Source organism: Salvelinus alpinus, chromosome 2, assembly GCF_045679555.1.
Source record: "Salvelinus alpinus chromosome 2, SLU_Salpinus.1, whole genome shotgun sequence".
Classification (NCBI taxonomy): domain Eukaryota; kingdom Metazoa; phylum Chordata; class Actinopteri; order Salmoniformes; family Salmonidae; genus Salvelinus; species Salvelinus alpinus.
This window is the reverse complement of record NC_092087.1, coordinates 94,517,280-94,542,631: the sequence shown is the minus strand read 5'-3', so window position 1 is coordinate 94,542,631 and position 25,352 is coordinate 94,517,280. Positions and strand designations below refer to the sequence as shown.

General features: G+C 43.8%; 2 protein-coding genes across 4 annotated transcripts in view; both read left to right on the top strand.

The window, feature by feature from the left end:
* LOC139545504 (adhesion G protein-coupled receptor E5-like) overlaps nucleotides 1-25,352 on the top strand; it is a 494,332-nt gene that overhangs the window by 378,299 nt on the left and 90,681 nt on the right. The gene's annotated exons all lie outside the window — the stretch shown is intronic.
* LOC139545578 (uncharacterized) overlaps nucleotides 10,097-25,352 on the top strand; it is a 30,133-nt gene continuing 14,877 nt past the window's right edge. Inside the window, exons 1-8 of the mRNA XM_071353521.1 lie at nucleotides 10,097-10,177; nucleotides 17,629-17,678; nucleotides 18,064-18,136; nucleotides 20,612-20,670; nucleotides 20,778-20,992; nucleotides 22,652-22,908; nucleotides 23,155-23,289; nucleotides 23,423-23,576. Of these exons, the coding sequence (XP_071209622.1) occupies nucleotides 17,629-17,678; nucleotides 18,064-18,136; nucleotides 20,612-20,670; nucleotides 20,778-20,992; nucleotides 22,652-22,908; nucleotides 23,155-23,289; nucleotides 23,423-23,576 (943 nt within the window). The 5' untranslated portion in view covers nucleotides 10,097-10,177. The remainder of the gene's footprint in view (nucleotides 10,178-17,628; nucleotides 17,679-18,063; nucleotides 18,137-20,611; nucleotides 20,671-20,777; nucleotides 20,993-22,651; nucleotides 22,909-23,154; nucleotides 23,290-23,422; nucleotides 23,577-25,352) is intronic.

Genomic DNA, 25,352 nt, shown 5'->3' with positions numbered 1-25,352 from the left:
CAAGGATGATCTGTATCAGTAGAGAAACACAGAGACACTTATCTAAGTTTAAAACAGAATAGACAGAGCCTAGTTTGTCATGTTCCACCACTGTAGATAGCAGATACAATAGGTAGCAGAGCTGGTGAGAGATAAAGGTGTGTGTGAGTAGTTCTTGTGTGAGTCATATTCCCTTATAAATGGCTCCCTATTCCCGTATAAATGGCACCCTATTCCCTTATAAATGGCACCCTATTCCTTTAAACATGTCACAATAGTCCCCTATAAATGGCACCCTATTCCCCTATTAATGGCACCATATTCCCTTATAAATGGCACCATATTCCCTTATAAATGGCACCCTATTCCCTTATAAATGGCACCCTATTCCCTTATAAATGGCACCCTATTCCCTTATAAATGGCACCCTGTAATTGGCACCCTATTCACATTACCGTCTCTGGTGAACACACACTATATCAAATGAAATCTAAGATTATTTGTCACATGCACATCATACAGGAGGTGTAAACTCTACAGTGAAATAGTTACTTGCATAGTTGAGTCTTTTGTGTAGACATGTAGCTAGCTAGCTAAACAATGAACCATAATCCCAACACATAATGTTACTACTCTGCATGAATCTACAGGTAGCTAAAGCTAACCAACTAGGTTCAATATTAGCTAGCTAGCTAATCTTAGGCTATAACTAGTGATGCAAATGCATCTGAGTTAAAAATAATATTAGTTCACAGATCATAGCGGTTAGATTTGCTTTTAGCCAAATCCTTTTAGAGCTAGCCAAATAATTTCATGTTTTAAAAGTTATCATAGATCAGGATTCATTGTTTGAATGGTTAGATCGTGAACCAGCCTGCCAGCGAACGTTAGCTAGCTAACAGTGCACATTAACTTGCAATGAAAACAACTTTCTGACTAAACTAGAAACATATATCTGACAGTTGAGGCCCAATGAACAGAGTTGTCTCTCTCCTTTTATCGAAATAGTTAAACCTATTTTGTCTACTTTTAGCAGATGTGTGGAAACAATGGGAGGGTACATAGTGCAAAGAAACGTTAATCACTAGTTTCTGTCACACCAGCCTTTGCTTTGGCTCCCCCTCCGGTCCAGCTCAGGCCTTAAGCATCACAGGCCTTCCAGCTGCTGCCGAACCTACTGCCTCCTGCCTACTCCTCTCTACACCAGCGACTGCCTCCTGCCTACTCCTCTCTACACCAGCGACTGCCTCCTGCCTACTCCTCTCTACACCAGCGACTGCCTCCTGCCTACTCCTCTCTACACCAGCGACTGCCTCCTGCCTACTCCTCTCTACACCAGCGACTGCCTCCTGCCTACTCCTCTCTACACCAGTGACTGCCTCCTGCCTACTCCTCTCTAAACCAGTGACTGCCTCCTGCCTACTCCTCTCTACTCCAGCGACTGCCTCCTGCCTACTCCTCTCTACACCAGCGACTGCCTCCTGCCTACTCCTCTCTAAACCAGCGACTGCCTCCTGCCTACTCCTCTCTACACCAGCGACTGCCTCCTGCCTACTCCTCTCTACACCAGCGACTGCCTACTCCTCTCTACACCAGCGACTGCCTCCTGCCTACTCCCCTCTACACCAGCGACTTCCTCCTGCCTACTCCTCTCTACACCAGTGACTGCCTCCTGCCTACTCCTCTCTACACCAGCGACTGCCTCCTGCCTACTCCTCTCTACACCAGCGACTGCCTCCTGCCTACTCCTCTCTACACCAGTGACTGCCTCCTGCCTACTCCTCTCTAAACCAGTGACTGCCTCCTGCCTACTCCTCTCTACACCAGCGACTGCCTCCTGCCTACTCCTCTCTAAACCAGTGACTGCCTCCTGCCTACTCCTCTCTACTCCAGCGACTGCCTCCTGCCTACTCCTCTCTACACCAGCGACTGCCTCCTGCCTACTCCTCTCTAAACCAGCGACTGCCTCCTGCCTACTCCTCTCTACACCAGCGACTGCCTCCTGCCTACTCCTCTCTACACCAGTGACTGCCTCCTGCCTACTCCTCCCTACACCAGTGACTGCCTCCTGCCTACTCCTCTCTACACCAGTGACTGCCTCCTGCCTACTCCTCTCTACACCAGTGACTGCCTCCTGCCTACTCCTCTCTACACCAGCGACTGCCTCCTGCCTACTCCTCTCTACACCAGCGACTGCCTCCTGCCTACTCCTCTCTACACCAGCAACTGCCTCCTGCCAACTCCTCTCTACACCAGTGACTGCCTCCTGCCTACTCCTCTCCACACCAGCGACTGCCTCCTGCCTACTCCTCTCTACACCAGTGACTGCCTCCTGCCTACTCCTCTCTACACCAGCGACTGCCTCCTGCCTACTCCTCTCTACACCAGCGACTGCCTCCTGCCTACTCCTCTCTACACCAGTGACTGCCTCCTGCCTACTCCTCTCTACACCAGCGACTGCCTCCTGCCTACTCCTCTCTACACCAGTGACTGCCTCCTGCCTACTCCTCTCTACACCAGCGACTGCCTCCTGCCTACTCCTCTCTACACCAGCGACTGCCTCCTGCCTACTCCTCTCTACACCAGTGACTGCCTCCTGCCTACTCCTCTCTAAACCAGTGACTGCCTCCTGCCTACTCCTCTCTACTCCAGCGACTGCCTCCTGCCTACTCCTCTCTACACCAGCGACTGCCTCCTGCCTACTCCTCTCTAAACCAGCGACTGCCTCCTGCCTACTCCTCTCTACACCAGCGACTGCCTCCTGCCTACTCCTCTCTACACCAGCGACTGCCTACTCCTCTCTACACCAGCGACTGCCTCCTGCCTACTCCCCTCTACACCAGCGACTTCCTCCTGCCTACTCCTCTCTACACCAGTGACTGCCTCCTGCCTACTCCTCTCTACACCAGCGACTGCCTCCTGCCTACTCCTCTCTACACCAGCGACTGCCTCCTGCCTACTCCTCTCTACACCAGTGACTGCCTCCTGCCTACTCCTCTCTAAACCAGTGACTGCCTCCTGCCTACTCCTCTCTACACCAGCGACTGCCTCCTGCCTACTCCTCTCTAAACCAGTGACTGCCTCCTGCCTACTCCTCTCTACTCCAGCGACTGCCTCCTGCCTACTCCTCTCTACACCAGCGACTGCCTCCTGCCTACTCCTCTCTAAACCAGCGACTGCCTCCTGCCTACTCCTCTCTACACCAGCGACTGCCTCCTGCCTACTCCTCTCTACACCAGTGACTGCCTCCTGCCTACTCCTCTCTAAACCAGTGACTGCCTCCTGCCTACTCCTCCCTAAACCAGTGACTGCCTCCTGCCTACTCCTCCCTACACCAGTGACTGCCTCCTGCCTACTCCTCTCTACACCAGTGACTGCCTCCTGCCTACTCCTCTCTACACCAGTGACTGCCTCCTGCCTACTCCTCTCTACACCAGCGACTGCCTCCTGCCTACTCCTCTCTACACCAGCGACTGCCTCCTGCCTACTCCTCTCTACACCAGCAACTGCCTCCTGCCAACTCCTCTCTACACCAGTGACTGCCTCCTGCCTACTCCTCTCTACACCAGCGACTGCCTCCTGCCTACTCCTCTCTACACCAGTGACTGCCTCCTGCCTACTCCTCTCTACACCAGCGACTGCCTCCTGCCTACTCCTCTCTACACCAGCGACTGCCTCCTGCCTACTCCTCTCTACACCAGTGACTGCCTCCTGCCTACTCCTCTCTACACCAGCGACTGCCTCCTGCCTACTCCTCTCTACACCAGTGACTGCCTCCTGCCTACTCCTCTCTACACCAGCGACTGCCTCCTGCCTACTCCTCTCTACACCAGTGACTGCCTCCTGCCTACTCCTCTCTACTCCAATGACTGCCTCCTGCCTACTCCTCTCTACACCAGCGACTGCCTCCTGCCTACTCCTCTCTACACCAGCGACTGCCTCCTGCCTACTCCTCTCTACACCAGCGACTGCCTCCTGCCTACTCCTCTCTACACCAGCGACTGCCTCCTGCCTACTCCTCTCTACACCAGTGACAGTTTGATTACTATCTGCTGACATGGTAAAGTCTGAATGGTTAGATCATATGACTGCTAATCATGCTATTCTCTGTTCTCCTCAGTACGTTTTCTCACAATTGGGATCCTATAGAGTAACAGGATGTGTCACATACTGTGGTTTCACCCAGTCTGATGACTAGAACAGACAAGGATGATCTGTATCAGTAGAGAAACACAGAGACACTTATCTAAGTTTAAAACAGAATAGACAGAGCCTAGTTTGTCATGTTCCACCACTGTAGATAGCAGATACAATAGGTAGCAGAGCTGGTGAGAGATAAAGGTGTGTGTGAGTAGTTCTTGTGTGAGTCATATTCCCTTATAAATGGCTCCCTATTCCCGTATAAATGGCACCCTATTCCCTTATAAATGGCACCCTATTCCTTTAAACATGTCACAATAGTCCCCTATAAATGGCACCCTATTCCCCTATTAATGGCACCATATTCCCTTATAAATGGCACCATATTCCCTTATAAATGGCACCCTATTCCCTTATAAATGGCACCCTATTCCCTTATAAATGGCACCCTATTCCCTTATAAATGGCACCCTGTAATTGGCACCCTATTCACATTACCGTCTCTGGTGAACACACACTATATCAAATGAAATCTAAGATTATTTGTCACATGCACATCATACAGGAGGTGTAAACTCTACAGTGAAATAGTTACTTGCATAGTTGAGTCTTTTGTGTAGACATGTAGCTAGCTAGCTAAACAATGAACCATAATCCCAACACATAATGTTACTACTATGCATGAATCTACAGGTAGCTAAAGCTAACCAACTAGGTTCAATATTAGCTAGCTAGCTAATCTTAGGCTATAACTAGTGATGCAAATGCATCTGAGATAAAAATAATATTAGTTCACAGATCATAGCGGTTAGATTTGCTTTTAGCCAAATCCTTTTAGAGCTAGCCAAATAATTTCATGTTTTAAAAGTTATCATAGATCAGGATTCATTGTTTGAATGGTTAGATCGTGAACCAGCCTGCCAGCGAACGTTAGCTAGCTAACAGTGCACATTAACTTGCAATGAAAACAACTTTCTGACTAAACTAGAAACATATATCTGACAGTTGAGGCCCAATGAACAGAGTTGTCTCTCTCCTTTTATCGAAATAGTTAAACCTATTTTGTCTACTTTTAGCAGATGTGTGGAAACAATGGGAGGGTACATAGTGCAAAGAAACGTTAATCACTAGTTTCTGTCACACCAGCCTTTGCTTTGGCTCCCCCTCCGGTCCAGCTCAGGCCTTAAGCATCACAGGCCTTCCAGCTGCTGCCGAACCTACTGCCTCCTGCCTACTCCTCTCTACACCAGCGACTGCCTCCTGCCTACTCCTCTCTACACCAGCGACTGCCTCCTGCCTACTCCTCTCTACACCAGCGACTGCCTCCTGCCTACTCCTCTCTACACCAGCGACTGCCTCCTGCCTACTCCTCTCTACACCAGCGACTGCCTCCTGCCTACTCCTCTCTACACCAGTGACTGCCTCCTGCCTACTCCTCTCTAAACCAGTGACTGCCTCCTGCCTACTCCTCTCTACTCCAGCGACTGCCTCCTGCCTACTCCTCTCTACACCAGCGACTGCCTCCTGCCTACTCCTCTCTAAACCAGCGACTGCCTCCTGCCTACTCCTCTCTACACCAGCGACTGCCTCCTGCCTACTCCTCTCTACACCAGCGACTGCCTACTCCTCTCTACACCAGCGACTGCCTCCTGCCTACTCCCCTCTACACCAGCGACTTCCTCCTGCCTACTCCTCTCTACACCAGTGACTGCCTCCTGCCTACTCCTCTCTACACCAGCGACTGCCTCCTGCCTACTCCTCTCTACACCAGCGACTGCCTCCTGCCTACTCCTCTCTACACCAGTGACTGCCTCCTGCCTACTCCTCTCTAAACCAGTGACTGCCTCCTGCCTACTCCTCTCTACACCAGCGACTGCCTCCTGCCTACTCCTCTCTAAACCAGTGACTGCCTCCTGCCTACTCCTCTCTACTCCAGCGACTGCCTCCTGCCTACTCCTCTCTACACCAGCGACTGCCTCCTGCCTACTCCTCTCTAAACCAGCGACTGCCTCCTGCCTACTCCTCTCTACACCAGCGACTGCCTCCTGCCTACTCCTCTCTACACCAGTGACTGCCTCCTGCCTACTCCTCTCTAAACCAGTGACTGCCTCCTGCCTACTCCTCCCTAAACCAGTGACTGCCTCCTGCCTACTCCTCCCTACACCAGTGACTGCCTCCTGCCTACTCCTCTCTACACCAGTGACTGCCTCCTGCCTACTCCTCTCTACACCAGTGACTGCCTCCTGCCTACTCCTCTCTACACCAGCGACTGCCTCCTGCCTACTCCTCTCTACACCAGCGACTGCCTCCTGCCTACTCCTCTCTACACCAGTGACTGCCTCCTGCCTACTCCTCTCTACACCAGCGACTGCCTCCTTCCTACTCCTCTCTACACCAGCGACTGCCTCCTGCCTACTCCTCTCTACACCAGTGACTGCCTCCTGCCTACTCCTCTCTACACCAGTGACTGCCTCCTGCCTACTCCTCTCTACACCAGTGACAGTTTGGTTACTATCTGCTGACAGGGTAAAGTCTGAATGGTTAGATCATATGACTGCTAATCATGCTATTCTCTGTTCTCCTCAGTACGTTTTCTCACAATTGGGATCCTATAGAGGAACAGGATGTGTCACATACTGTGGTTTCACCCAGTCTGATGACTAGAACAGACAGGGATGATCTGTATCAGTAGAGAAACACAGAGACGCTTATCTAAGTTTAAAACAGAATAGACAGAGCCTAGTTTGTCATGTTCCACCACAGCAGAGAGGAGATACAATAGGTAGTAGAGCTGGTGAGAGATAAAGGTGTGTGTGAGTAGTTCTTGTGTGAGTCATATTCCCTTATAAATGGCTCCCTATTCCCATATAAATGGCACCCTATTCCCTTATAAATGGCACCCTATTCCTTTAAACATGTCACAATAGTCCCCTATAAATGGCACCCTATTCCCCTATTAATGGCACCATATTCCCTTATAAATGGCACCCTATTCCCTTATAAATGGCACCCTATTCCCTTATAAATGGCACCCTGTAATTGGCACCCTATTCACATTACCGTCTGTGGTGAACACACACTATATGAAATGAAATCTAAGTTTATTTGTCACATGCACATCATACAGGAGGTGTAAACTCTACAGTGAAATAGTTACTTGCATAGTTGAGTCTTTTGTCTAGACATGTAGCTAGCTAGCTAAACAATGAACCATAATCCCAACACATAATGTTACTACTCTGCATGAATCTACAGGTAGCTAAAGCTAACCAACTAGGTTCAATATTAGCTAGCTAGCTAATATTAGGCTATAACTAGTGATGCAAATGCATCTGAGATAAGAATAATATTAGTTCACAGGCTGGGTGTCTGTACAGCACTTCGAGATATTAGCTGATGTACGAAGGGCTATATAAAAATAAAATTGATTGAAAATTGATTGATCGTACACGTAACGTTAGATCGTGAACCAGCCTGCCAGCGAACGTTAGCTAGCTAACAGTGCACATTAACTTGCAATGAAAACAACTTTCTGACTAAACTAGAAACATATATCTGACAGTTGAGGCCCAATGAACAGAGTTGTCTCTCTCCTTTTATCGAAATAGTTAAACCTATTTTGTCTACTTTTAGCAGATGTGTGGAAACAATGGGAGGGTACATAGTGCAAAGAAACGGTAATCACTAGTTTCTGTCACACCAGCCTTCGCTTTGGCTCCCCCTCCGGTCCAGCTCAGGCCTTCTGCGTCACAGGCCTTCCAGCTGCTGCCGAACCTACTGCCTCCTGCCTACTCCTCTCTACTCCAGCGACTGCCTCCTGCCTACTCCTCTCTACACCAGCGACTGCCTCCTGCCTACTCCTCTCTAAACCAGCGACTGCCTCCTGCCTACTCCTCTCTCCACCAGCGACTGCCTCCTGCCTACTCCTCTCTAAACCAGCGACTGCCTCCTGCCTACTCCTCTCTACTCCAGCGACTGCCTCCTGCCTACTCCTCTCTATACCAGTGACTGCCTCCTGCCTACTCCTCTCTACACCAGTGACTGCCTCCTGCCTACTCCTCTCTATACCAGTGACTGCCTCCTGCCTACTCCTCTCTACATCAGTGACTGCCTCCTGCCTACTCCTCTCTACACCAGCGACTGCCTCCTGCCTACTCCTCTCTACACCAGCGACTGCCTCCTGCCTACTCCTCTCTAAACCAGCGACTGCCTCCTGCCTACTCCTCTCTACACCAGCGACTGCCTCCTGCCTACTCCTCTCTACACCAGCGACTGCCTCCTGCCTACTCCTCTCTACACCAGCGACTGCCTCCTGCCTACTCCTCTCTACACCAGCGACTGCCTCCTGCCTACTCCTCTCTACACCAGTGACTGCCTCCTGCCTACTCCTCTCTACACCAGTGACAGTTTCGTTACTATCTGCTGACAGGGTAAAGTCTGAATGGTTAGATCATATGACTGCTAATCATGCTATTCTCTGTTCTCCTCAGTACGTTTTCTCACAATTGGGATCCTATAGAGTAACAGGATGTGTTACATACTGTGGTTTCACCCAGTCTGATGACTAGAACAGACAATGATGATCTGTATCAGTAGAGAAACACAGAGACAGTTCTCTAAGTTTAAAACAGAATAGACAGAGCCTAGTTTGTCATGTTCCACCTCTGTAGATAGCAGATACAATAGGTAGCAGAGCTGGTGAGAGATTAAGGTGTGTGATTAGCTCTTGTATTATGCTTCATAAAGGGCACCCTATTCTCTCATAAATGGCACCCTATTCCCTTAGAAATGGCACCCTATTCCTTTATAAATGGCACCCTATTCCCTTATAAATGGCACCCTATTCCCTTATAAATGGCACCCTATTCTCTTATAAATGGGACCCTATTCCTTTATAAATGGCACCATATTCCCTTATAAATGGCACCCTATTCCTTTATAAATGGCACCCTATTCCCTTATAAATGGCACCCTATTCCTTTATAAATGGCACCCTATTCCCTTATAAATGGCACCCTATTCCCTTATAAATGGCACCCTATTCCTTTATAAATGGCACCATATTCCCTTATAAATGGCACCCTATTCCTTTATAAATGGCACCCTATTCCCTTATAAATGGCACCCTATTCCTTTATAAATGGCACCCTATTCCTTTATAAATGACACCCTATTCCTTTATAAATGGGACCCTATTCCCTTATAAATGGGACCCTATTCCTTTATAAATGGCACCCTATTCCCTTATAAATGGGACCCTATTCCCTTATAAAATGGACCTTATTCCTTTATAAATGGCACCCTATTCTCTTATAAATGGCACCCTATTCACTTAGAAATGACACCCTATTCCTTTATAAATGGCACCCTATTCCCTTATAAATGGCACCCTATTCTCTTATAAATGGCACCCTATTCCTTTATAAATGGCACCCTATTCTCTTATAAATGGCACCCTATTCACTTAGAAATGACACCCTATTCTCTTATCAATGGCACCCTATTCCTTTATAAATGGCACCCTATTCCTTTATAAATGACACCCTATTCCTTTATAAATGGCACCCTATTCCCTTATGAATGGCACCCTATTCCCTTATAAATGGCACCCTATTCTCTTATAAATGGCACCCTATTCACTTATAAATGACACCCTATTCCTTTATAAATGGCACCCTATTCCCTTATAAATGGCACCCTATTCTCTTATAAATGGCACCCTATTCACTTAGAAACGACACCCTATTCCTTTATAAATGGCACCCTATTCCCTTATAAATGGCACCCTATTCTCTTATAAATGGCACCCTATTCACTTATAAATGGCACCTTATTCTCTTATAAATGGCTCCTTATTCCCTTTCTATTATTAACCCCAGCACATCAGGAAAACATTAGTGAACTATGTAGGAGGTGCCATTTGAGAGGTGCCATCCTGATTCATCAAATAAATTGCTGATAGAGTCCCTCTGTTCTCATTGACAGTAAAGCAGGGTTGAAGTTTGTCATTCAAACATAGACTCTGAGAACAGCAAGATTAACTTCTGTTACCAGCAAGGTAAGAATCTTTATTTTCTTAGTCTCTCCATTCATTTGCACCTCACTAAAGTTAAGTTATGAGCTATAGTAGAAAGTCAAGAATGTTATATCATTAATATATTATTTTACTCATTTCAAAAAGTTGTATTTAAATGTACATAATTTTTATTAGAATGTTGAAAGTTATTCAGAACTAATACACTCCTCAGAAATATCTGTTAGATACAACAGGTAGTATTTGTATTTATTCTGGATCCCCATTAGTTCCTGTCAAGGCAGCAGCTACTCTTCCTGGGGTCCAATCATGATTACACAATTACATACAATAACACAATAGATAACACAACATATTATGTACAATACAACACATTATTACACACTACTCTACCACAACATATTATATACAATACAACACATTATTACACACTACTCTACCACAACATATCTACAATACAACACATTATTACACACTACTCTACCACAACATATCTACAATACAACACATTATTACACACTACTCTACCACCACATATCTACAATACAACACATTATTACACACTACAATACCACAACATATCTACAATACAACACATTATTACACACTACTCTACTACAACATATCTACAATACAACACATTATTACACACTACTCTACCACAACATATCTACAATACAACACATTATTACACACTACTCTACTACAACATATCTACAATACAACACATTATTACACACTACAATACCACAACATATCTACAATACAACACATTATTACACACTACTCTACTACAACATATCTACAATACAACACATTATTACACACTACTCTACTACAACATATCTACAATACAACACATTATTACACACTACACTACCACAACATATCTACAATACGAAATCAATAATGTAAAAAATATAAAATCTAAGTGTGTAGAGTGCTTGTGTTAGCATGTGTGTGTGAATGTGTGTTTTTGTGCCTGTGTGTGTGTTTCTTTACAGTCCACGATGTTCCGTAAGATGTAGTTGTATCTGTTTGACTGAAACACATTTCCATGTAGTCTGTTCTGGACTTGGGGACTGTGAAGAGACCTCTGGTGGCATGTCTTGTGGAGTATTTATGGGCACTTCACCATATGACTGGACATTTGTCCAGGTGAGACAAAACTATGTCCTGTAGGACTTGTTTTGTTCATAGCAATGTCAGGAATGCAGAGCATCGCTTTATTATGGACAGACCTCTCCGCATCTTAGCTACCATTGCATCAATATGTTCTGACCGTTCTTGGTTCACGGTCCAGGGTTACACCAAGCAGTTTAGTCTCCTCAACTTTCTCAATTTCCACATTAATCAAGATTTAGTTGAGGTTTAGGGTTTAGTGAATGGTTTGTCCCAAATACAATGCTTTTAGTTTTTAAAATATTTAGTTCTAGCTGATTACTTGCCACCCGTTCTCAAACTGTCTGCAGCTCCTTGTTAAGTGTTGCAGGGATTTAACTTGCTGTGGTAGATGACGTGTATAATGTTGAGTCATCGCCATACATAGATACACAGGCTTTACTCAGCGCCAGTGTCAGGTCATCAGTAAAGATAAAAAAATAAGGGGCCTAAACAACTTCCCTGGGAAATGACTGACTCTACTTGGATTATGTTGGAGAGGCTTCCAGAACACCCTCTGTGTTCTGTTAGACAGGTAAATCTCGATCCACGATATAGCAGGGGATATAAAGCCCTGACACACAGCTTTTTCAGCATTAGATTATGATCCATAAAGCAGCTCTGAAGTCTAACAAAACCACTCCCACAAGCTTCTTATTATCAATTTCATTCAGCCAATCATCAGTCATCTGTGTTAGTGCTGTACATGTTGAGTGTCCCTCCCTATTAGCATACTGAAAGTCAATTTGTTTACTCTGAAATACAATTGTATCTTGTCAAACACATTTTTTTTTTCGTAGGTTCACTAAGGGTTAGTAGCACACTGATTGTTTGGTTATTTATACCATCAACGGGTGCTTCGCTATTCTTGGGTAGTGGATATTATTTTATATAGATCAGCTTTAATATTGCAGATAGATTGTGGCTTCCATCAATGTAATTGTCCGCATAATTTCCAATCCCCATATTTTTTGGTAAATATATATATTTTAAAAATCTTTTCCTTGATTATTTCCCCTAACCCTACCACCCTTCCCCTAACCCTACCACCCCTCTCCTAACCCTACCACCCCTCTCCTAACCCTACCACCCCTCTCCTAACCCTACCACCCCTCCCCTAATCCTACCACCCCTCCCCTAATCCTACCACCCCTCTCCTAACCCTACCACCCCTCCCCTAACCCTACCACCCCTCTCCTAATTGGAGTAAACTAAAGGACAACAACACTTAGAGTTCTACTTCCAGCTTATACATACTATATACATTTTATGGACAGTATATTTTTCAATAGTTATCTTTTGTTTTTAGTCCCATCTTCAGCTACCCTCAACCTTTACCATCTATCTCTGAACACCATCCAGTCCCATCTTCAGCTACCCTCAACCTTTACCATCTATCTCTGATCACCATCCAGTCCCATCTTCAGCTACCCTCAACCTTTACCATCTATCTCTGATCACCATCCAGTCCCATCTTCAGCTACCCTCAACCTTTACCATCTATCTCTGAACACCATCCAGTCCCATCTTCAGCTACCCTCAACCTTTACCATCTATCTCTGATCACCATCCAGTCCCATCTTCAGCTACCCTCAACCTTTACCATCTATCTCTGATCACCATCCAGTCCCATCTTCAGCTACCCTCAACCTTTACCATCTATCTCTGATCACCATCCAGTCCCATCTTCAGCTACCCTCAACCTTTACCATCTATCTCTGATCACCATCCAGTCCCATCTTCAGCTACCCTCAACCTTTACCATCTATCTCTGATCACCATCCAGTCCCATCTTCAGCTACCCTCAACCTTTACCATCTATCTCTGAACACCATCCAGTCCCATCTTCAGCTACCCTCAACCTTTACCATCTATCTCTGAACACCATCCAGTCCCATCTTCAGCTACCCTCAACCTTTACCATCTATCTCTGATCACCATCCAGTCCCATCTTCAGCTACCCTCAACCTTTACCATCTATCTCTGAACACCATCCAGTCCCATCTTCAGCTACCCTCAACCTTTACCATCTATCTCTGATCACCATCCAGTCCCATCTTCAGCTACCCTCAACCTTTACCATCTATCTCTGATCACCATCCAGTCCCATCTTCAGCTACCCTCAACCTTTACCATATATCTCTGATCACCATCCAGTCCCATCTTCAGCTACCCTCAACCTTTACCATCTATCTCTGATCACCATCCAGTCCCATCTTCAGCTACCCTCAACCTTTACCATCTATCTCTGATCACCATCCAGTCCCATCTTCAGCTACCCTCAACCTTTACCATCTATCTCTGAACACCATCCAGTCCCATCTTCAGCTACCCTCAACCTTTACCATCTATCTCTGATCACCATCCAGTCCCATCTTCAGCTACCCTCAACCTTTACCATCTATCTCTGATCACCATCCAGTCCCATCTTCAGCTACCCTCAACCTTTACCATCTATCTCTGATCACCATCCAGTCCCATCTTCAGCTACCCTCAACCTTTACCATCTATCTCTGATCACCATCCAGTCCCATCTTCAGCTACCCTCAACCTTTACCATCTATCTCTGATCACCATCCAGTCCCATCTTCAGCTACCCTCAACCTTTACCATCTATCTCTGAACACCATCCAGTCCCATCTTCAGCTACCCTCAACCTTTACCATCTATCTCTGAACACCATCCAGTCCCATCTTCAGCTACCCTCAACCTTTACCATCTATCTCTGATCACCATCCAGTCCCATCTTCAGCTACCCTCAACCTTTACCATCTATCTCTGAACACCATCCAGTCCCATCTTCAGCTACCCTCAACCTTTACCATCTATCTCTGATCACCATCCAGTCCCATCTTCAGCTACCCTCAACCTTTACCATCTATCTCTGATCACCATCCAGTCCCATCTTCAGCTACCCTCAACCTTTACCATATATCTCTGATCACCATCCAGTCCCATCTTCAGCTACCCTCAACCTTTACCATCTATCTCTGATCACCATCCAGTCCCATCTTCAGCTACCCTCAACCTTTACCATCTATCTCTGATCACCATCCAGTCCCATCTTCAGCTACCCTCAACCTTTACCATCTATCTCTGATCACCATCCAGTCCCATCTTCAGCTACCCTCAACCTTTACCATCTATCTCTGATCACCATCCAGTCCCATCCTTCAGCTACCCTCAACCTTTACCATCTATCTCTGATCACCATCCAGTCCCATCTTCAGCTACCCTCAACCTTTACCATCTATCTCTGATCACCATCCAGTCCCATCTTCAGCTACCCTCAACCTTTACCATCTATCTCTGATCACCATCCAGTTTTGATTTCTATTTGCCATATATTTTTCAACTGCGCTGTGATGTTTCACAAAAGTTCTGAACCTTTCTATTCTCAAAAATTCTACATATTGTAAATTAAAGATAAACATTTTTGCTAAGAGTATTATTGTATCATTGATCGATTGACTATGACTTTTTAAATCCCTCAGCAGTGCGATTTGCAGAGTTAGGTAATTCTGTAGCGGAACTACTTTTGCTTCCGTCCAGGCCTGAAGGCACACATTTTCCTGTTGCTTATGGCAAATAGGTAGTGGAGCTAGTTAGAGATAAAGGTGTGTGTGTAGCAACACACTTTACACTAAAATAACAACATGGAGGAGAATAAAGAACGTAAAATGACCAACAACATCCATATTACTGTATCTGGTAGTTACTGTATATCTTTCACTCTGCCCTCTGGTAGTTACTGTATATCTTTCACTCTGCCCTCTGGTAGTTACTGTATATCTTTCACTCTGCCCTCTGGTAGTTACTGTATATCTCTCACTCTGCCCTCTGGTAGTTACTGTATATCTCTCACTCTGCCCTCTGGTAGTTACTGTATATCTCTCACTCTGCCCTCTGGTAGTTACTGTATATCTCTCACTCTGCCATCTGGTAGTTACTGTATATCTTTCACTCTGCCCTCTGGTAGTTACTGTATATCTTTCACTCTGCCCTCTGGTAGTTACTGTATATCTCTCACTCTGCCCTCTGGTAGTTACTGTATATCTCTCACTCTGCCCTCTGGTAGTTACTGTATATCTTTCACTCTGCCATGTGGTAGTAACTGTATATCTTTCACTCTGCCATCTGGTAGTTACTGTATATCTTTCACTCTGCCCTCTGGTAGTTACTGTATATCTTTCACTCTGCCCTCTGGTAGTTACTGTATATCTTTCACTCTGCCCTCTGGTAGTTACTGTATATCTTTCACTCTGCCCTCTGGTAGTTACTGTATATCTTTCACTCTGCCCTCTGGTAGTTACTGTATATCTCTCACTCTGCCCTCTGGTAGTTACTGTATATCTCTCACTCTGCCCTCTGGTAGTTACTGTATATCTCTCACTCTGCCCTCTGGTAGTTACTGTATATCTTTCACTCTGCCCTCTGGTAGTTACTGTATATCTCTCACTCTGCCCTCTGGTAGTTACTGTATATCTCTCACTCTGCCCTCTGGTAGTTACTGTATATCTCTCACTCTGCCCTCTGGTAGTTACTGTATATCTTTCACTCTGCCATCTGGTAGTAACTGTATATCTTTCACTCTGCACATCTGGTGTCTGAAAATTGACCCATCCATGGTAAGAAAATAGTTTGAAGGAAAACTTAGTATGTTGCTATTTTATCTGTAAACGTCCCTGAAAAATATTGACTCGATCAAAGTAACGGGAAAAAGTAATTTACGTTATGAAATGCAACAACATGTGATGTAATAGGCCTACCTGAAAATGTATATGTTCTAATCTAGCTATGAATTTATAACACAGTAATATCCTATGAATTTATAACACAGTAATATCCTATGAATTTATAACACAGTAATATACTGTCAATTTATAACACAGTAATATCCTGTCAATTCAAAACACAGTAATATTCTAAGAATTCATAACATAGTAATATCCTGTCAATTCATAACACAGTGATATCCTATTAATTTACAACACAGTAATATCCTATGAATTTACAACACAGTAATATCCTATGAATTTATAACACAGTAATATCCTATGAATTTATAACACAGTAATATCCTATGAATTTATAACACAGTAATATACTGTCAATTTATAACACAGTAATATCCTGTCAATTCAAAACACAGTAATATTCTAAGAATTCATAACATAGTAATATCCTGTCAATTCATAACACAGTGATATCCTATTAATTTACAACACAGTAATATCCTATGAATTTACAACACAGTAATATCCTATTAATTTACAACACAGTAATATCCTATGAATTTACAACACAGTAATATCCTATGAATTTATAACACAGTAATATCCTATGAATTTACAACACAGTAATATCCTATGAATTTACAACACAGTAATATCCTATGAATTTACAACACAGTAATATCCTATGAATTTATAACACAGTAACATCCTATAAATTTACAACACAGTAATATCCTATGAATTTACAACACAGTAATATCCTATGAGTTTATAACACAGTAACATCCTATAAATTTACAACACAGTAATATCCTATAAATTTACAACACAGTAATATCCTATGAGTTTATAACACAGTAACATCCTATAAATTTACAACACAGTAATATCCTATGAATTTACAACACAGTAATATCCTATGAATTTACAACACAGTAATATCCTATGAATTTACAACACAGTAATATCCTATGAATTTATAACACAGTAACATCCTATAAATTTACAACACAGTAATATCCTATGAATTTACAACACAGTAATATCCTATGAATTTACAACACAGTAATATCCTATGAATTCATAACACAGTAATATCCTATGAATTCATAGCTAGCACTTTGCACGTCATTCGCAGGAGTGAAGAAGGCTGATATAATCTACATTGTAAATGGTCACGTTTAGCAATTTCAATCAAGAGATGTTGTCAAGAGACATAGTGTTCTCAACAATGACTGTGTCATCCATGAAGTTGTATTACAGGCCTAGACCCTAACCTGGTTTGATATCAAGCAGTTAGTGTCATGTGTGTTTTGTGTGCAAAGTAGGCTTTCTATTGTGGTCCTCAATAGAAAATACTGCTGACAAGACTGTGTGTGTGTGTGTGTGTGTGTGTGTGTGTGTGTGTGTGTGTGTGTGTGTGTGTGTGTGTGTGTGTGTGTGTGTGTGTGTGTGTGTGTGTGTGTGTGTGTGTGTGTGTGTGTGTGTGTGTGTGTGTGTGTGTGTGTGTGTGTGTGTGTGTGTGTGTGTGTGTGTGTGTGTGTGTGTGTGTGTGTTTGTGTTTCTGAGAGGGAACAGATGCCAGCAGGGGCAGAGAGGACCAAACTCCCCAGAACCTCTTCTAGAATGTAAGTGGACATTGAGTATATTTGTCAGGTATTAAAACTATTTAGTCACTGGTGAGATTGAATATATGAGTTTAATGGTATGGTGCTGGAGAGATAATAAACTGTAAAAGCAGTGGAGTGACCCTTTAACAACTCTATCAGAATGTATAACATCATTCTCATGAACTGAGTGAAATGAGTGTAGAACAGTGAAGTGACCACAGTATGTGGTGGTGTAGGGGAACAGAACAGTGTAGTGACCACAGCATGTGGTGGTGGTGTAGGGGAACAGAACAGTGTAGTGACCACAGCATGTGGTGGTGGTGTAGGGGAACAGTGTATTGACCACAGCATGTGGTGGTGGTGTAGGGGAACAGAACAGTGTGTGACTGTTTCCTGTGTCCAGGTTGACCCGGTCTGGAGAGAAGCATCACCATCTGGAGAGGCAGAGGGAGGTGACTAGGACACTGGTCATCAAGGTAAGACTAGTGGCATTTCAGGAGGGTCCAATGTTATTGTGAACTAACCACATACAGTGTGTGTGTGTGTGAATATACAGTGGGGCAAAAAAAGTATTTAGTCAGCCACCAATTGTGCAAGTTCTCCCACTTAAAAAGATGAGAGAGGCCTGTAATTTTCATCATAGGTACACTTCAACAATGACAGACAAAATGAGAAAAAAAAATCCAGAAAATCACATTGTAGGATTCATAATGAATTTATTTGCAAATTATGGTGGAAAATAAGTATTTGGTCACCTACAAACAAGCAATATTTCTGGCTCTCACAGACCTGTAACTTCTTCTTTAAGAGGCTCCTCTGTCCTCCACTCGTTACCTGTATTAATGGCACCTGTTTGAACTTGTTATCAGTATAAAAGACACCTGACACTCCAAACTCCACTATGGCCAAGACCAAAGAGCTGTCAAAGGACACCAGAAACAAAATTGTAGACCTGCACCAGGCTGGGAAGACAATCTGCAATAGGTAAGCAGCTTGGTTTGAAGAAATCAACTGTGGGAGCAATTATTAGGAAATGGAAGACATACAAGACCACTGATAATCTCCCTGGATCTGGGGCTCCACGCAAGATCTCACCCCGTGGGGTCAAAATGATCACAAGAACGGTGAGCAAAAATCCCAGAACCACACGGGGGGACCTAGTGAATGACCTCCAGAGAGCTGGGACCAAAGTAACAAAGCCTACCATCAGTAACACACTACGCCGCCAGGGACTCAAATCCTGCAGTGCCAGACGTGTCCCCCTGCTTAAGCCAGTACATGTCCAGGCCCGTCTGAAGTTTGCTAGAGAGCATTTGGATGATCCAGAAGAAGATTGGGAGAATGTCATATGGTCAGATGAAACCAAAATATAACTTTTTGGTAAACTCAACTCGTCGTGTTTGGAGGACAAAGAATGCTGAGTTGCATCCAAAGAACACCATACCTACTGTGAAGCATGGGGGTGGAAACATCATGCTTTGGGGCTGTTTTTCTGCAAAGGGACCAGGACGACTGATCCGTGTAAAGGAAAGAATGAATGGGGCCATGTATCGTGAGATTTTGAGTGAAAACCTCTTTCCATCAGCAAGGGCATTGAAAATGAAACGTGGCTGGGTCTTTCAGCATGACAATGATCCCAAACACACCGCCCGGGCGACGAAGGAGTGGCTTCGTAAGAAGCATTTCAAGGTCCTGGAGTGGCCTAGCCAGTCTCCAGATCTCAACCCCATAGAAAATCTTTTGAGGGAGTTGAAAGTCTGTGTTGCCCAGCAACAGCCCCAAAACATCACTGCTCTAGAGGAGATCTGCATGGAGGAATGGGCCAAAATACCAGCAACAGTGTGTGAACCTTGTGAAGACTTACAGAAAACGTTTGACCTCTGTCATTGCCAACAAAGGGTATATAACAAAGTATTGAAACTTTTTTTATTGACCAAATACTTATTTTCCACCATAATTTGCAAATAAATGTATTAAAAATCCTACAATGTGATTTTCTGGATTTTTTTTCCTCATTTTGTCTGTCATCGTTGAAGTGTACCTATGATGAAAATTACAGGCCTCATCTTTTTAAGTGGGAGAACTTGCACAATTGGTGGCTGACTAAATACTTTTTTGCCCCACTGTATATGAATATATATTCATGGTCTTTGTTTTATATCAGTAGTCAGTATGTCTATTCCTTCCTTATATCTTATCTTTGTTATTTTAGTGTGTGTCTCTGTGTGTGTGTGTGTGACAAATTGAGATGTAGATATTGATAGCTTATGTGCCGAATACATTATGTTGTTACAGGTGTCACGCTCATGGGCATGTGGGAGGTTCCTAGGTGTGAGGGTGTCACGCTCATGGGCATGTGGGAGGTTCCTAGGTGTGAGGGTGTCACGCTCATGGGCATGTGGGAGGTTCCTAGGTGTGAGGGTGTCAAGCTCATGGGCATGTGGGAGGTTCCTAGGTGTGAGGGTGTCAAGCTCATGGGCATGTGGGAGGTTCCTAGGTGTGAGGGTGTCAAGCTCATGGGCATGTGGGAGGTTCCTAGGTGTGAGGGTGTCACGCTCATGGGCATGTGGGAGGTTCCTAGGTGTGAGGGTGTCAAGCTCATGGGCATGTGGGAGGTTCCTAGGTGTGAGGGTGTCAAGCTCATGGGCATGTGGGAGGTTCCTAGGTGTGAGTGTGTCAAGCTCATGGGCATGTGGCAGCAGAGTGTAGGAGGGAGGTTCCTAGGTGTGAGAAGTGTGCAGAAGGCCATGAGACTAAGGAATGTGTTGTGTTGAGGAAAGAAGTGGTGTGTTGTAAAGGTGCCCATGGGGCCGGGGATCAGAAATGTCTGGTGAGAGAGGCAGGATGAGGTTTCCAGGGTTAGAGTAGAGCAGAGGGTGTCGTATGGTGAAAAAAAACCTATTCTTCACACTATCGGTTGAATTACACTATCTATTGTTTCTACATTTTAGAGTTCTCCAGATGAATTTACACCTGAAATTCATGATCAGGACAACAGGGGAGAGTACCGGTAACTTGATATATTTAATGTTTCTCATTGGTAGTTTGTTTAAAAGAAGGACAATACCTTAAATCCAGGAAATCTGTCAAAATGAAATTCTTCCTTTTTTGCTCTAGATTCCTGTGCAACCATGCAGGTCTGTTCCAGTGCAGTATAACAGGCCTGGTGTTTAGGATGGAGGGAGAGGCAGAGGTGCTCTATATGACAGTCCCCTGGGACAGGAGGCTTCTATCCCATAATGGCAAGAGACCTGCAGGACCCCTGTTCAAGTTTACATGCCTTAAGGGGTCTGTCAGTCAACTACACCTCCCACACTGTGAGATTCATTCTGGTATGTTACACATTTTCATGGAGGTTATCAGTGGTGGAAAAAGTACCCAATTTTCAAACTGAAGTAAAAGTAAAGATAACTTAATAGAAAATGACTCAAGTAAAAGTGAACGTCACCCAGTAAAATATCAAATCAAATCAAATTTTATTAGTCACATACGCATGGTTAGCAGATGTTAATGCGAGTGTAGCGAAATGCTTGTGCTTCTAGTTCCGACAATGCAGTAATAACCAACAAGTAATCTAACCTAACAATTCCACAACTACTACCTTATACACACACAAGTGTAAAGGGATAAAGAATATGTACATAAAGATATATGAATGAGTGGTGGTACAGAACGGCATAGGCAAGATGCAGTAGATGGTATAGAGTACGGTATATACATATGAGATGAGTACTGTAGGGTATGTAAACATAAAGTGGCATAGTTTAAAGTGGCTAGTGGTACATGTATTACATAAAGATGGCAAGATGCAGTAGATGATATAGAGTACAGTATATACATATGAGATGGGTAATGTAGGGTATGTAAACATTATATTAAGTGGCATTGTTTAAAGTGGCTAGTGGTACATTTTTACATAATTTCCATCAATTCCCATTTTTAAAGTGGCTGGAGTTGAGTCAGTATGTTGGCAGCGGCCGCTAAATGTTAGTGGTGGCTGTTTAACAGTCTGATGGCCTTGAGATAGAAGCTGTTTTTCAGTCTCTCGGTCCCTGCTTTGATGCACCTGTACTGACCTCGCCTTCTGGATGATAGCGGGGTGAACAGGCAGTGGCTTGGGTGGTTGTTGTCCTTGATGATCTTTATGGCCTTCCTGTGACATCGGGTGGTGTAGGTGTCCTGGAGGGCAGGTAGTTTGCCCCCGGTGATGCGTTCTGCAGACCTCACTACCCTCTGGAGAGCCTTACAGTTGTGGGCGGAGCAGTTGCCGTACCAGGCGGTGATACAGCCCGACAGGATGCTCTCGATTGTGCATCTGTAGAAGTTTGTGAGTGCTTTTGGTGACAAGCCGAATTTCTTCAGCCTCCTGAGGTTGAAGAGGCGCTGCTGCGCCTTCTTCACGACACTGTCTGTGTGGGTGGACCAATTCAATACCACTTAAGTAAAAGTCTAAAAGTATTTGGCTTTAAATATACTTTAGTATCAAAACTAAATGTAATTGCTAAAATACTGCATACTTAAGTATCAAAAGTAAAAGCATAAATCATTTCAAATTCCTTATATAAAGCAAACCAGACGGCAACATTTTCCAGTTTTTTTTTATTTACAGCTAGCCAGGGGTACACTTCAACACTCAGACATCATTACAAATTAAGCATGAGTGTTTAGTGAGTCCGCCAGATAAGAGGCAGTAGGGATGTTCTCTTAAATTAATATGTGTGTGAATTAGACCATTTTCCTGTCCTGCTAAGCATTCAAAATGTAATAAGTACTTTTGGGTGTCGTAGGGAAATCATTTTCTTTAGGAATGCAGTGAAGCAAAAGTGAAAGTTTTCAAAAATATAAATAGTAAAGTACAGATACCCCAAAAAACGACTTAAGTGGTACTTAATAGCCTATGTATTCTTAACCACCATCAGTAGCATCACTACTCCACTACTGGGTTGTCATTGTCATCTGAACAGAAGACTAATGTTCTCTTTCTCTCCTAGAGGGTGGATGTGACTTCCTGTCTGTAGCCCATGTGACTGATGATGACAGTATGGAGTTTCTCCATCACCATGAGACAAGAGAAACTCACGTCATATTAAACATCACTCAATTCAGCAAATATGGCATCACCAAGGATAAGGAAGCTCCTGTCTCTCCTATCCGTGCTCTGGTGCTACTATTTTACAAACTCCCAGATGATAACAATAATTCCACACTAAGTGTGTTGTTGCTGCCCAGAAATGTTGACATTGATGAGGTAAGTAGATCCGAGTTATCTAACTCGTCTTTGGTTGGAATTCAATCGAACTCGCACTGTTGACTCACCTTTTTCCACAAAAAAGCATTTTTTGGGGGTAATGTAACTGTAAACAGGGAATTGAAAACTGTGGGGGGTTTTGCACGCAAACCCAAGAGAACATCCTCAAGGTCAGAAGGTGACATTTTTCAGGCAGTGCTACCTCATTATGACAGTGTGTTCCAAACCATTTCCAATCCTCTCAAGGTGTGTAAGACAAGGAGGACAAGGAATAGAGACCGAGAAATCTACATTGAAATAAATCCTAACTGTAGACTAACCCGGGACCAAGAATACACCCTCTCCACTGATCTAACAGATGAACATCACATAGATCCAGAGGTAGGCTAATCCATATGACATGAGAGAGGAAACGTGTTAACACATGTCAATACTTTATGTGATGCTACCTTGATAAGATATAGAAATCACATACAATTCTGCTTGACTTGATCCTTCTGTTTTTTTTTTTTAGAAAGCAGAGTTTGTGGATTATGATTCCTATACAAACTACATGCCAACATTTCAGTTGCGTTTAAAAACTGTTGTTGAAGAAGTGAATCTTCTTCTGAAAGAACATGGCAGTCCTGAAAATGAAAGTGTATGGGACCGCCTTGTTTCACTACCAGGTAACTGAAGTTCAGAGAGAGTAGGAGTTACAATAGAACTAGTAGTAATATTAGCATTTTACATTTAAGTTTTACATTAAATTAGTAACAGTCATCATAATAGCATGGTAGTAGTAGTAGTAGCAGCAGTAAAGAAGTAGTAGTAGTAGCTAGTAGTAGTAGCAGCAGCAGTAGTAGTAGTAACAGTAGTAGTAGTAGCAACAGTACCAACAGTAGTAGTAGCAGCAGTGGTTGCAGCAGGAGTAGTAGTAGTAGTAGTAGGAGGAGTAGTAGCAGTAGTGGTAGTAGTAACAGTAGTAGCAGCAGCAGGAGCAGTAACAGTAGTAGTAGCAGTAGCAGCAGGAGTAGTAGTAGTAGTAGCAGCAGTAGCAGTAGTCGGAGCAGTAGTAGTAGTAGTAGGAGTAGGAGTAGGAGCAGTAGTAGCATTAGTAGTAGGAGTAGCAGCAGCAGTAGTAGTAGTAGTAAACTCAACAAAAAAAGAAATGTCCTCTCACTGTCAACTGCATTTAATTTCAGCAAACTTAACACGTGTAAGGGACCACCCCCCTGAAATGAACAAAAATGAATGGGATCATATTGGCACCGTATGAAACATATACACGGTGTACAATACCACTCAATTGGACATCGTTTCATTCAAAGCTGATTGCAAATGTCATATGGCAAATGTCAAGTGTAACACTGCAAAAATCCAATAGATTGCAAGTGCGCTCCACCGTAATTTTTCATATTGCAAATGTAACACAAGTCAAGACCCAAGAGTAAAATTTAGAAAATTTGAAAAAAAAATTGAAAACTTATCACCCCCCTAAAAAAGTGCTTTCTGGACCGTTTTTCGAAATTCTTTTGATTTTCATTTCAATTACACATGTATAAGAACTGTATGAATATACTTTTGTCAAATTGTATTATTATTTTTTATAATTTTATTTTTACTTGTCCATAAGGCATATGTTTTGTCCATTTGCAATATGGTTTCATAGGAAGGCAAGTCGAAAATAACGATTTTTTGAAAAACTACCAAAATGACAAGTGGCGCCCCCTATTGGATGGGCACGGGTGGGGGGTGCTCCCTACCCAACTGTAGACCCCTTGCTCCCCCCTAAAGGCATTAAAATCCATTAAAAAAATGTTAACTTCTTCTGGTAACACATTCCAATCACCAGGTGCATGGCTGTCCATTTGCAATATGTTTCAAAATCGTGCCTGGTAACCCAAAACATGAAACATAGCCTAAAATACTGCAGAAATGCAAAATTGACTGGCCTGATGAACTTGGGATGACCGGGCAGTGATAGTGGTTCCTCTCCATCGCTCGTTGTGTTGATTTCATCATGTCCATTTGGTGATGTTGTTTCACTGTTGAATCATATTGCAAATGTACTGTGCATTTGCAATATGTTTCAATGGGAATTTACCAACACGAATTTGACATGCTCAAAACTCCTGCAGAAATGCAAAATTGACTTGCCCGATGAACTCAGGATGGCCAGGCAGTGATAGTGGTCCCCCCCCCACGCTCGATGGTGACATGAGAGAAGTGGGACTCTGTCGTTTTTTAACGTTTTTTGAAAAATGTATTATTGGATGGGCACGGATGGGGGGTGCTCCCTACCCAACCGTGGACCCCTTGCACACCCCTAAAGGCATTTAAAACCATTATAAAATGTTTATCCTGGTAACCCGTTCCAATCACTAGGCGCACGCACGGCTGTCCATTTGCAATATGTTTTAATGGGCATTTACCGTCACGAATTTGACATGCTCAAAAAAACT